Here is a 12,435-nt window from a genome sequence, read left to right as displayed (position 1 = left end):
GACTGAAGGCTCTTTCCTGCCTAGTGGCTGAGCCCTGGACCCACCACCTACCAGCAAGGCAGTTACTTAACTTCCCCGTGCCTCAGTTTCCTCCTCTGTAAAACGGAGGGAACTGCTGTACCTGCCGCTCAGGCTGCTGTGAGGACCAAGGAAAGTAATAGCAAGTAGCTCTGTACGGACTCACAGTTACATCTGTATCCGACTTCCTCAGCCTGGAGAATCGCTCCCTCTCCTCCCTCTCCCGCCCGCAAATCCTTTCCCTTTAGGAAGCCTTCCCAGCTCCGCTCCTCCCCTCCCCTGCCCAGCCTGGGCTAGGTGCTTGCCCCACAGCGCACACCCCTGCGCACGTCCATCCAGCCGTCTGTCCCCTGACTGGTCAGTGGGCCTCTCAGGGCAGTGACCATGGAGCTGCCACGGCTGCCCCATGGCCGTATCATCGGTCACTGAACCACAAGTCTTAGGTGGGTGGTGGGTGGTCAGAGAAGCCAGTGGTGAGTGACGCTGCAGCTCTAGGGGGTGTGAAGTGGCCCAGAGAGGGCGGGGCGGTTCGGGGCAGGGCATGGGGACGGAGGGGCTGAGAGCGTGCAGGCAGGGCGGCCTCCACATCAACAGTCTCTACCTGCTTTCTCGTCCGGGTCTTGCCCGTCCTCAGTTTAATATAGCGCGCGATCAGCTCGTTCCGACCTAGATGGGCGAGAGAGAAAACAGTGGCTGGTGGCTGGAGGCTGGACCCACACCAGGCCCTTCCCCCCTCCAGCCCCCACCTCAGGGCACAGCAGGGCAGCCAAGGGGGCTGGGAGGCCCCAGGTGCTCCCCCACCCTCCAGGGCCTGGGGCCGCTCCCTGGGGGAGGGGGACAGGGGCAGCGGAGAGAGGGAGGGAGGGAGGCAGACCCATGTCAGGCGGCTGGACAGGTGTCCCTGCAGGACAGACAGGGGCAGGTGTGGCCCCAGGGCAGGACAGCTGGGCCCCTCACTCCCAGCCCCAGCAGCCTTCTTCCTCCAGGGCCTGCCACCAGCTGCAGACCTCTGAGTGCAGATCCCGTGTGAGGGAGGCCTGGCTGGGGTACCCCGTGTGAGGAGGCCTGTCCGGGGTACCCCGTGTGAGGGAGGCCTGGCTGGGGTACCCCGTGTGAGGAGGCCTGTCCGGGGTACCCCGTGTGAGGGAGGCCTGGCTGGGGTACCCCGTGTGAGGAGGCCTGTCCGGGGTACCCCGTGTGAGGGAGGCCTGGCTGGGGTACCCCCTGTGAGGAGGCCTGTCCGGGGTACCCCGTGTGAGGGAGGCCTGGCTGGGGTACCCCCTGTGAGGAGGCCTGTCCGGGGTACCCCGTGTGAGGGAGGCCTGGCTGGGGTACCCCCTGTGAGGAGGCCTGTCCGGGGTACCCCGTGTGAGGGAGGCCTGGCTGGGGTACCCCCTGTGAGGAGGCCTGTCCGGGGTACCCCGTGTGAGGGAGGCCTGGCTGGGGTACCCCCTGTGAGGAGGCCTGTCCGGTGTACCCCTGTGTGAGGGAGGCCTGTCCGGGGTACCCCATGTAAGGGAGTCCTGGCCGGGGTACCCCCTGTGAGGAGGCCTGTCCGGGGTACCCCCTGTGAGGAGGCCTGTCCGGGGTACCCCCTGTGAGGAGGCCTGTCCGGGGTACCCCCTGTGAGGAGGCCTGTCCGGGGTACCCCCTGTGAGGAGGCCTGTCCGGGGTACCCCCTGTGAGGAGGCCTGTCCGGGGTACCCCCTGTGAGGAGGCCTGTCCGGGGTACCCCCTGTGAGGAGGCCTGTCCGGGGTACCCCCTGTGAGGAGGCCTGTCCGGTGTACCCCTGTGTGAGGGAGGCCTGTCCGGGGTACCCCCTGTGAGGGAGGCCTGGCCGGGGTACCCCCTGTGAGGAGGCCTGTCCGGGGTACCCCCTGTGAGGAGGCCTGTCCGGGGTACCCCCTGTGAGGAGGCCTGTCCGGGGTACCCCCTGTGAGGAGGCCTGTCCGGGGTACCCCCTGTGAGGAGGCCTGTCCGGGGTACCCCCTGTGAGGAGGCCTGTCCGGGGTACCCCCTGTGAGGAGGCCTGTCCGGGGTACCCCCTGTGAGGAGGCCTGTCCGGGGTACCCCCTGTGAGGAGGCCTGTCCGGTGTACCCCTGTGTGAGGGAGGCCTGTCCGGGGTACCCTGTGGTGAGGAGGCCTGTCTGGGGTACCCCCTGTGAGGAGGCCTGTCCGGTGTACCCCTGTGTGAGGGAGGCCTGTCCGGGGTACCTGTGAGGGATGTGTGTGTGTGTGTGTGTGTGTGTGTGTGAGGGAGGCCTGGCCGGTCGCTGTCTTCTCAGTGGCCATGTGTCTGCCAGCTCTGGGCTGGTGCCTGCCTGGCTGCCCTTCCCTGGGGAGGCCCTGGACAAGTCCCTTCCCTTCTCGGCTACAACAGACAGGAGGCCTGGATGGCCTCCCAGCACCTCCTACACTGACAGTCTGTGTCAAGATGTGTCACTGAGCCTGTCACCCATGTCGCAGGTTACCAGTGGCTGCGCCCTGAGACCCACCTGGCCTGTCAGTCTCAGGGTGGGGACTGCGCAGGGGGACTTGGCCCAGGAGAGGGGTGCTCGGGACACATGACTAATTGCCTGTCAGTGTCCTCAGGGTGTATACTTCTTACCCCCCAAATCCAGGCCCCCTGCCCCTCACCTCCAGTCTCCCCAGAATGGCCACATTCTTCAAATTCCTTTTTGATGACAGAACCAGCCCCACTGCTCCTCCCTTCCTGCCTGCCCCTCTCCACCCCACTCCCTCCACCCCATCTAAAAATACCCGTGGGGCTGCCCCGCCATGGGGAGGTGGCAGTGGGGCTGGAACTCCCGCCCGTGGAACATCTGCCTGCCCAGTGGCCTGGGAGGGCTGTGCTGGGGTGGGTGTGGCAGTGGGTGGGGCAGGGGACTCGGGCAGCCCTCAGCTGCCTCCTTCCTACGCCCCTGGTGCTGGGTGCTGGGAGGGAGAGGCCGGGCCTCCTCACTTAGCCAGGCTGCCGGGGAGGGTTGGAGGGAGCTGGCAAGGAGCCAGGCCAAGAAGGGTTGAGTTATCCCAAAAATGCAGCTCGGGGAGAGCCCTCAGCACTGGGCAAAGGGGGACACTCCCTTTGAGGCAGCCGGTGGGCAAGGTGGCAGAGAGGGCCCCAGAGGGGGAGGCTGGGGAGGGCCTGAGGCATGAGCCGTCTCTCCAGCCCTCTTCCCAACACAGCCCCTTCACGGGTGGCTTCCCACCAGCCTGCAGGCCTCCCCCTCACTCCCGCCCTAGGCCTCACCCCTCACCCCTCGGGCTCCCCCACATCCTGCCAGGGAAGAAGCCTCTCCCAGGCCTCGCCTGGAGCACACTGGACTGACCCAGTTTCCTGGGCCACTGAGTCACCCCGAAACCTCAGGGGCAGTGGGCAGGAGAGGAGAAGCGGATGGGGTGCTGAGGTGTGAGCCACGCGCTGGCGGAGGGGCAAGCCCGGCGTGTTTATGAGGAGGATCCAGACACACAGGCTTGCACGCACAGACTCGCCCGCCCAGCGGCTGGCAGCCTTAGGACTGGGCCAAACCGGTTGGGTGAGGGGGCAGAGAGCAGGGGGCGGGGCGGGAGGGCCAGCTGCTTGCCCAGCCCTCAGTGTCCCAGTCCCGCGCCTCCCCACACGCACCGTACATCTTGCCCTCGTCCGACAGGATGATCTTGCGGCGGCCGCAGGGCGGGTAGATGGCCAGCGCCTCCTGGAAGCTCTGCTCGATGTCCGGGCTCCACACGCCCTCGGCATCGTTGTCCAGCCCCTTGTCCAGGCCCTCGGGCCCATCCTCCCGGGCTTCCCCGGGGCTGCTGCTGGCGGTCCAGCTGTTGGACGCTATTGTGCTGGTTTCTCTGGGCTCTGGGCCTGAGCCCACTGGGCAGCCTGAGCCTGGGGGGCAGACGAGAGGGTAAGGGCCAGGGTCCTCCCAGGCCACAGCCACCTCCCCGCCAGGGGCAGGCGCTCGGGGCGAGGCGGAGGTCACCGGAGGTTAACTCAGTGCTGTGTGACCTGGGAGGGATGAGCTCGCCTGTCCGACCCCTGGTCCTGTAAAATGAGGAAAGGGTCTCCCTGAGGTTGCGAGGGTTGAAATTGGATCGTGACAAGTGCCAACCACAATGCCTGACTCATAACACCCGTGGTCAGTAACAACAACGCCTTCTAGCTACACAGCCCGTTCATTCAATCCCCAAATCCAAGGCAGGGGGCAAGGCGTGATGCCCATCTTCCAGGTGAGGAAAACTGAGGCTCGCCAGGTCACAGGCTTGTCAAAGGCAGCAGGATGGGCAAGGAGAGAAGGGTCGGAGGGGCAGCCCCAGGTGTCTGCAGCTCTGAGGGGCTCCCGGGCTCCTCTGCCAGCTCCTCCTTCCTGTCTCGGGGATCCCCACCCCTCCTTCTCCCCCAGCATCCCTACAACCCTGCTGAGGACCTGCTGTGGGTGAGGAAGGGTGAGGCTTGCCTTGCCCAAAAGGTAACTCTCGAGAACCCTGCCAAGGAGCCTAAACTTGGGGCAGAAGTGCCCCAGGAATTGCAGGAGAGCCGCTGGCTGGCAAGGGAGCAGCCCAGAAGGTGCCTGGCCAGCAGCCTTGCTCAACCCCACCCGCTCCTCCATCCCACTTCCTGTTCCCGCACCTCTGGGCCTACAGCAGCCCATAAACCACCCACATGCCCGCCCCTGTCCTGGCTCACATCGTGGACGGGCCAGGCTCTGTAAACTCCGAGTTCCCTGCAAACGCCAGGCAGGTTGTTAATTTAGACCACACCCACCCAGGACCCCCCACCCCGCCCCCCAGGCAGCCCCAAGCCCTCCACCCCCATCAGCCTCGGGATCTGCATGCCCAGGGTGCTGGGATGGCTAGATCCTGGGGCTTCGCTCTGGGCTGCAGGGCAAGCAGGGGCAGGGCAGGAATGCGGGGGACCCCCTCAGAAACCAGGAAGGGAATTTTCCCCCCTCAGACATGAATTCCAGGTCCTGCTGAATGGGTGGAGGTCTCCCCGTGGGGACCCCTGTTGGCTTGGGAAGCTTGAAGGAGGTGGCTAGTCCCAGGGATGGGAGGGCCCGGGGAGCCCGCATGTCACATGGATACAGAGTTTAGACTCAATGCTGCTACTGACGGCAGCACCTGCCAAAAGGCAGGCCCTGTTCCGGTGTGTTACGCACACGGACTCATGTAATTCTCACAGTAACCTCTGGGACAGATACTATGATTGCTCCCACTTTACATATGAGGAAACCAATGAACAGAGAGGTTAAGCAACCTGCCCAAGGACACCCAGCGAGGAAGTGCTAGAGCAGGTTCTGAACCCAGGCAATCTAGCTCCAGTCTCTTACCCAAGGAGATGGGGCTGAGAACTCCAGCACCTGTGCTAGAGAGGAAGCCACGTTGTCATGGCAACCACTCTGAGCGTCCCAGTGGGGTCCAGACCAGGGGCGCCCCTCCGCTCAAGTGGCTGGGGCAACTTCAGGGACCCCGGCACTGCTGTAGCCCTCTCGGGAGGGCTCCGGGGCAGCCAGCAGAGGCAGCCACACACTGTGCCTCAGGTCTCCACCCCAGGACCGTATCCCCATCGCAGCCTCACCTCAGCCCCCAGGCCAAGTTCTGGGAGTAAAAATGTGGGGGAGCAGGGACTCTGGGGACACAGAGGCTCCTGCACTAAAGCAGCCAGAGCCCAGGGCTCTCCCTAGGTCGACGCTGGCACAGCCGTCAGCGGGAGGCAGGAGGGGGCTGCAGTGAGTTGGGACCCTCACCCGAGTCCTCAACCCATCTCCCCCCCAAGCCTCCCTGCGGCCTCGCTCAGAGCAGTGGCGGCCCAGGGCATGGGGGCCCCTGGCAGCCGACTTTTCAAAGCAACTTGCCTGCCTCCCCCAAGTCTCTGTCCGCCTCCCCCCACCCAGGCGGTGGCCCCCCTCCTGGTTTTTCGCCCCCCGCAGGAGCACTGTGGCCAAATATGGCGAACACAGCAGCTCGGGAGCTGGGACAGACGGGGGTGGGGCGGCCCTGGCTGGGACCGCTGGCAGCTGGTGAGGGGGAGGGGGTGGCCGCAAGGACAGTCAAGGAGAGGAGGGGACCCCCGTGGGTCCCTCCCGCAGGCTCCCCGGCACACGCCAGTCCCCTTTTCCAGGAGCACTGGTGTGGCAGAGGCACCGACACGCGCACAGGTGATCCCAGCCACAGCCATGCACAGCGGCGCCTGTGTGCAGGTGTGCCCTGCGGGTGCCGGGGGACACCCACCGAGAATGTGTCCCCGGCTGAGGCGTGCCCATGGGCAGTGGGCACTGAACTGCGGTCTCCAGGGCACACCCAGGAGGGCCAGCTGGGTCTGGAGGCTGCTCTGGCCCCCAGTTACCGCTGTGGGGTGAGGCCTGAGGCCAGTGTGTGCCACCTCCTCTGCTTAGACCCCAGACACGGGACCCAGCGGGGGTGAGGGAGGCTCTCGGCAGCTGCAGGGGCTGGACGGAGGCAAATGTGGGGCTCAGTGTGTGAGGGGGTGAGAGGGCAGGCCTCCTGGGTGGCAGCCCCAGCCCAGACTTGAGTCTCATCTCCCTGTACAGGCAGGGTTGGGGGGGTGGCGGTTCCCACCCCAGCCCCAGCCCCAGCCCCCTGTCCTTACTTGCCCAGGTGGCTAGAACCGCTGCCTTGCTGGGCTTTGCCACCAAGAGGGGAGAGAGGAAGAAAGACCTGAGTGAGGGACAAGGCGGGTGGAGCTTGAGACGGACTGGAGGGGAAGGGGGAGAGTCTGGGGGCGTTTGGAGCCGGGTATAGAGGGGGGTTAGAGGGTCCGGAAGGGGAAAGATCCATGAACTCAGATACAGGAGTGGGCAAGCTAGGAAGGGGGTAGGAGACAGAGGACAGAGGAGAGGAGAGGAGAGGAGAGGAGAGCACAGCTGTGTGCAGAGGAGGACTCCATTCCGGGCTCGGACTGTGCTCGGCCCCTGTTTCCTCACATTTGCAGCTGCACAGAAGCCCTGCTGCTCTCTCAGCCCCGCCCCCTTCCCCTCCCTGCCGCCTCACTACACTGCTCATGGACTCAGGCTCCAAGAATGAACCTTGGAGAAATGGATGACGGGACTGTTTTCCAGTTCACCTGCTCCTGAGGAGGGGAAAGGGGAGGGGAGTGGAGGGGGGAGGGGAGGGGAGGCGAGCAGAAAAGAAAGAAAAACAAATGGCAGAAAGACCCAGAGGCCAGGGCAGACCTAGAAAGAAGGGAAGGCCACTCTGGGGGCTGGGGTCAGCCACAATGCCATGTCCAGGACATCCCCATCCCTGTCCCATCTGCTCCTCCCGCCTCCTCACAGACAACCTCCGACCCGACCTCCCCCAGCAGAGGCCGGCATTGCCATGGCTGGACCTCCTGTGGTCCCATCTACCTTTACCCTCAGTCTGACCAGCGGGCCCTGGGCTGCAGAGGTCAGAGGTGCGCTGGGTGGTGCAGGGATGGGAACTGGGCGGCTGGGTGAGCCGGCTCGGGGCCCGGGGAGATAAGGGGCACCTTGCGGCCCACTCCCTGTCCTGGGGCCAGGCCTGCTGGAATAACTGGCTGGACAGCTCCAGGGACGGAGGCCGAGCTGGGGCTGCTGCAGAGGCGCGAGGCCCCCACCCTATGGCCCCTCGGCCTCCAGACCTCGGCTTGGGCTCCCCGCTGCCCTGGTGGACGGGCAGGCAGACAGGGCAAGTCCAGGCAGGTGTCCCCCACATTTATGCCTCCCCTGCACCAGCCCACTGGTTGGACACACCGCGCCTGGTGGCCCTGCGGGTCTGGCGGCTGGCAGCGTCCACTCTCGCAGGACCCAGCCCCTCAAAGTGTGGGAAGATGACTGAAATCAGCGTTCCATCCTGAATCCCACCCCAAGCCTGGGCTGGGCTGGCCGGCCAGGGGGTGAGGAAGGGGAGGCGGTGGATGAGAGCTAAGGGAGCCTCCCCATGCTCCCCCTCCTCCCCGCCCAGCCCACAGCGAGGCCAGCTGTTCTCCAGCTGCCGGAGCCTCCCACCCTCAAAGTGGCCCAGCTCTAGCTGGGACCCGAGAGTGGGGAGGGATGGGGTGACGGTGCCTCCCCCAGCTCCCGTCCAAGGACCCCCAGGGACCCTGCCAAGTGGCCACACCCTCTAGGCTGGGAGGGAGCTCCCTCCCCCTGGAGCAGGGTCGGGTTTTACAGGAGGAAGCAATTTGCAGAGTCAACTAGGAGGGGGTGGGGGCCTCCTCCCCTCTCCCCCTTATTAATGTGCTTCCAATTTGGGAATCAAGACTCCGCACCCCGCCCCCCCCCCCACTACGCAGGGCACGGGCGTCTCAGGGAGCAGAGGAACCCCAGGCTCCCTTCTCCAAAGCTGGCCCCACAGTCAGCACCCTGCCCCCCACCCGCAGTGTAGGAGGGTTCGAGGGTAGAGACCTCACCCTCCTGCAGAGAGAGCGGGCCAGTTCCTACTCCTCCCTTCAGGCCCACCCCGAGATTTCTGTCCTGTCTCCTCATCTTGTCCATCTCCAGCCAAGGCCTGTGTCCGAGTTTAGGGGGAACAGAGATACAGCTAGTGGGAAACTTGGGAAACTGGGTCCCACAGTTCTCAATTCACATGCCGTGCCCCCCCCTTGGGCCGCCTACACCCCGGCCAGGGTCACCCGCTAGTTGCCAGCAGTCAGTCCCCCACTGCGAGAGTCGCGATGTGATGTCGTCCAGAGACACCGGGCTCCTCCGGCCCCGCTCCCACTGACACACACTGCCCTCACATTCGCTGCCACCGGCATCGCTCTCCTCTGCTTTTCATTTTATTGTGATAAGAAATATACAATATAAAATCTATGATTTTAACAATTTTTTAAAATCTTCACCCGAGAATGTGTTTTATTGATTTGTTTTGTTTTGTTAATCCTCACTGGAGGACACTTTTCCACTGCTTTTTAGAGAGTGGAAGGGAGAGGGAGAGGGAGAAACAGAGAGAAACATCGATGTGAGAGACACATTGATTGGTTGTCTCCCACACTCGCCCTGACCGGGGCGGGCGGGGATTGAGCCTATAACGGAGGTACTGGAATGGAACCCGGGACCCTTCAGCCTGAGGGCCAATGCTCTAACCACTGCGCCCCCGGCCAGGGCCGATTTTAACCATTTTTTAAAAAATATACTTTTATTGATTTCAGAGAGGAAGGAAGAGGGAGAGATAGAAACATCAATGATGAAAGAGAATCATTGATTGGCTGCCTCCAGCACACCCCACACTGGTGACCAAGCCCGTAACCACAGCATATGGCCTGACTGGAATCGAACCATGACCTCCTGGTTCATAGGTCGACCCTCACCACTGAGCCACAGCGGCCAGCCTTAACCATTTTTAAGTGCGCAGTTCAGTGGCATTAAATGCATTCCTTCTTGTTTTTAACAGTCATCTTTTTGATGGTCCCCCACACAGCCGCCACATGCACTGAGACCAGGCCCCCAAATTTGTCACACGGTCCCATGCCACGCCTGGCACAGCCCTGAAGGATGCCGCCCACACTGTCCCACAGTCCCAAGCAATCCCAGATAGTGACCACCCACAGGGCGTCCGTCACACCCGGTCCCTCACACGCAGCCAAGCAGCTTCCTTGGTGCTGTTCCCGCACACCTTCCTTCACGCAGCCTCCACCGCGCTGAGCGCGTCCATGTCCTGGTGTCTCACACACACACTCACACTCACTCACACTCACTCACATACACACTCATACTCATGCACACACACACTCACACACACACACACACACTCACACACTCACACACACACACACACACTCACACACTCACACACACTCACTCACACACATACACACACACACACACACACACACACACCCCATACCGTCAGTTTTTCTCATACAAAGTGTCATATACACCTGGGATCCTTCCCCAGATCTCCACCAAAAACCCTACACAAAAACAAAACAAAGTGTCACACACACAGACCATGAGAGTCCTATACACTGAGTCCATCTCACATGCTGTGCGCACACATGTAGCATCATGAGCAGTCACGCCACAGCGCCCTGGGTCACACAGAATTACTCATTCTACTCTGACACGCACAGCATCACCCCATCGCTGTGTCCCTCACACACGCAGAGCATCAAACTCCCACCCAGGGCCAGACTCAGGCTCCCCCGATGGTCCGGAGCCAGCGTCTCTCCTAAACACACCCGTGAGCACTCAGCCACACTCACCATCATCACAGTTTCGCCCATGTACATGCAGTGCAGTCACACAGACATGTCACATACAGGCTTGCGTGCATCTGTCCAGCCTCGCACGCAGCCGCACACACAAACTGGTTGTACCTGGTTCGCTCATGCCCGCACCCACCCCTCAGACTCCCCCACAGTATCCCCTGGGTTTCTCGCGCACACCTCCAGCGGCACCCACAGTTGCACTCTTTTCCCGCTATCGCTTCCTGTCCTCTCGGGCCTGGCAGGGAGCACAGGAAGCAATCAGCTCTCTAGGAAACCTCCAGGCTGGGGCTGCAGGGATCCCAGGGAGAGAGAATTCTGCCCGCCCACGGCCTCCAGCGGGACCCTCTCCATCCTGTGTCCTCCCCGAGGGGCAGCCCCTCTCCTGCAGGCAGCCCAAGGCTGGCACCACACCAGGAGGAAGGGAAGGTCAGGGCAAGGCCATGGGGACAGAGCGGGGGTCACATGCTGACCTCTGCTCCAGCTCTGACCAGGGAAGCTCCCGCCACGGCCCCAGGGCTGCCCCGAGGAGGTCCGGGGAGACCTGGGTCCTCAAGGCCACCCCTGGGACCTCCAGCTTCTGCAGCCTCCATGTGGGAAGAAGAGGGGGTGACCTCCACGCCACCTCCACAGAAAGCTGCAGGATTTAGAACCATCATGGCCCCTAGCTCCCCGGCCTGGTGCTACCAGCACCCTTCCCCACCCTCCTCAGAGCTGAAGCCTCTGTCCCCTCCTCCTCCTGAGCGAGGAGATGGGCAGGGCTGATACCCTTGCAGCTCAACACTGAGGTCTAAGGAGTTGGGGGTCGGGAACCAGGCGCAGGGCCCGCCACCCAAGTGGCCTCTGACGCCACTCATCCCATCCCGCTTGCCAGACCCCACAGCCACTTCAGCGGGCAAGTTCCCCCACTCCACCTGGCTTCCCTGTCCCTCGAGCCCTGCTGCCTGCAACACTGCGGCCACGCTTACCTGGTTCAGCTTCTCCTCAGTCACCCCTGGCTTGTCCTCGCCTTCTTGCTAAGACCACGGGGTCGCCCACTGACCTCTCCAGACCACACAGGTTCCGGTTCCATAATGGGAGGGGGGGAAGGCTGACTGACAGAGCCTCCGGGAGGGGCTCAGAGAAAAGGGATCTGGGAAGTCACTGTTCCCAGCAGGGAAACCAAGGCCTGACAAGGCCCACCAAGATGACACCGCTGGCTCAAGTCCAGCTGGGACCAGATATCTAATTTCTAGGCTTCCTCTGTGAGATGTTTCATTCTAGTTTTAATATTTCCTCATCTGGTAGAATGTACCAGGTTCTGAGGGTGAGGGCAGGAACAGGGCCCAGGACACACACACACACACACACACACACACACAGCTCCGTCCTGCCAATCACTGACCATCCTACTCAGTGTTCCCCAGCCCTAATGCCTAATTAACATTAATTACCGTCCCTTGTCTAGGGGGCTAGGGGAAGGCCCGAGGTCAGACTCCCATTGGCTCCAGCCTCTCTCGGAGGGGGGCATCCGGGGCCCACGAAGTCACCCTCAACACAACCCTATTTCGTAGGAGATACATCTGCCCACGCCCTGCCCATTGAGTGCGCAGGGGTCCAGCGTTCCACGGAAACATGTCCTGGGTTGACACCCCTTGGAAAAGGAACTACAAATACCTGGAAGGGAGGAGGAGGTAACTCTCCCAAATCTCCACCTTTTGGGGACTTGGATTTCCCTTCTTGACCCAGGCTGCCCCCCGCATTCTGGTCAAGGAGGCCTCCCTCCGGGGTGGATCGCGCCTCCCTAGAACCAGGCCACAGAAGGCAGGACACAGAGCGCCGTGGGCTGCCCAGCCCCCAGCCCTATCCCCTGATCTCCGGGCTACAAGCCCAGGCCTGACCTGCTTCTGCCTCTACCTGGAGAGGGAAGACACACAGAAGCCTCCCCCAGGCCCCATTCGCACTTGTCCGGAACGAATCTCGCAGCCCTGGGTCTGGGCCGCTCTCCTAGAAAGGGGACACAGCGGGGTCTCCATGACAGGGCCTGGCCGGGCTGGAAGCGGATGCGGACCGGCATCCCGCCCTCCCTCCCCCGGCAGGAGTAAAGGGCATGGCCGACGTGGTGATGGTCAGGACGAGCCGCCTTCAACCCTAAAGCCTAGACCAGGGCTCTGAGGAAGCGTGGCGAAGAGAAGGCCCCAAATCCAGCCGCCTTCGGAGCGGGGCGCGCAGCGCTCAGGGCAGGACCCGAACCTCCCC

General features: G+C 63.0%; 1 protein-coding gene across 1 annotated transcript in view; it reads right to left on the bottom strand.

Annotated features, from left to right (window-relative positions):
- Positions 1-3,997, bottom strand: part of TEAD3 (TEA domain family member 3) — a gene marked incomplete at its 5' end in the record, with an annotated part of 16,688 nt that extends 12,691 nt beyond the window's left edge. The window contains 2 exons of the mRNA XM_014529584.1: positions 620-684; positions 3,646-3,997. Coding sequence (XP_014385070.1) covers positions 620-684; positions 3,646-3,997 — 417 coding nt within the window. The remainder of the gene's footprint in view (positions 1-619; positions 685-3,645) is intronic.
- Between the last annotated feature and the right edge of the window lie 8,438 nt (positions 3,998-12,435).

This window comes from Myotis brandtii, unplaced genomic scaffold, assembly GCF_000412655.1.
Source record: "Myotis brandtii unplaced genomic scaffold, ASM41265v1 scaffold687, whole genome shotgun sequence".
In the NCBI taxonomy this organism is placed as follows: Eukaryota; Metazoa; Chordata; class Mammalia; order Chiroptera; family Vespertilionidae; genus Myotis; species Myotis brandtii.
The sequence above is the reverse complement of the archived record's forward strand: the minus strand, read 5'-3'. Positions and strand labels throughout refer to the sequence as shown.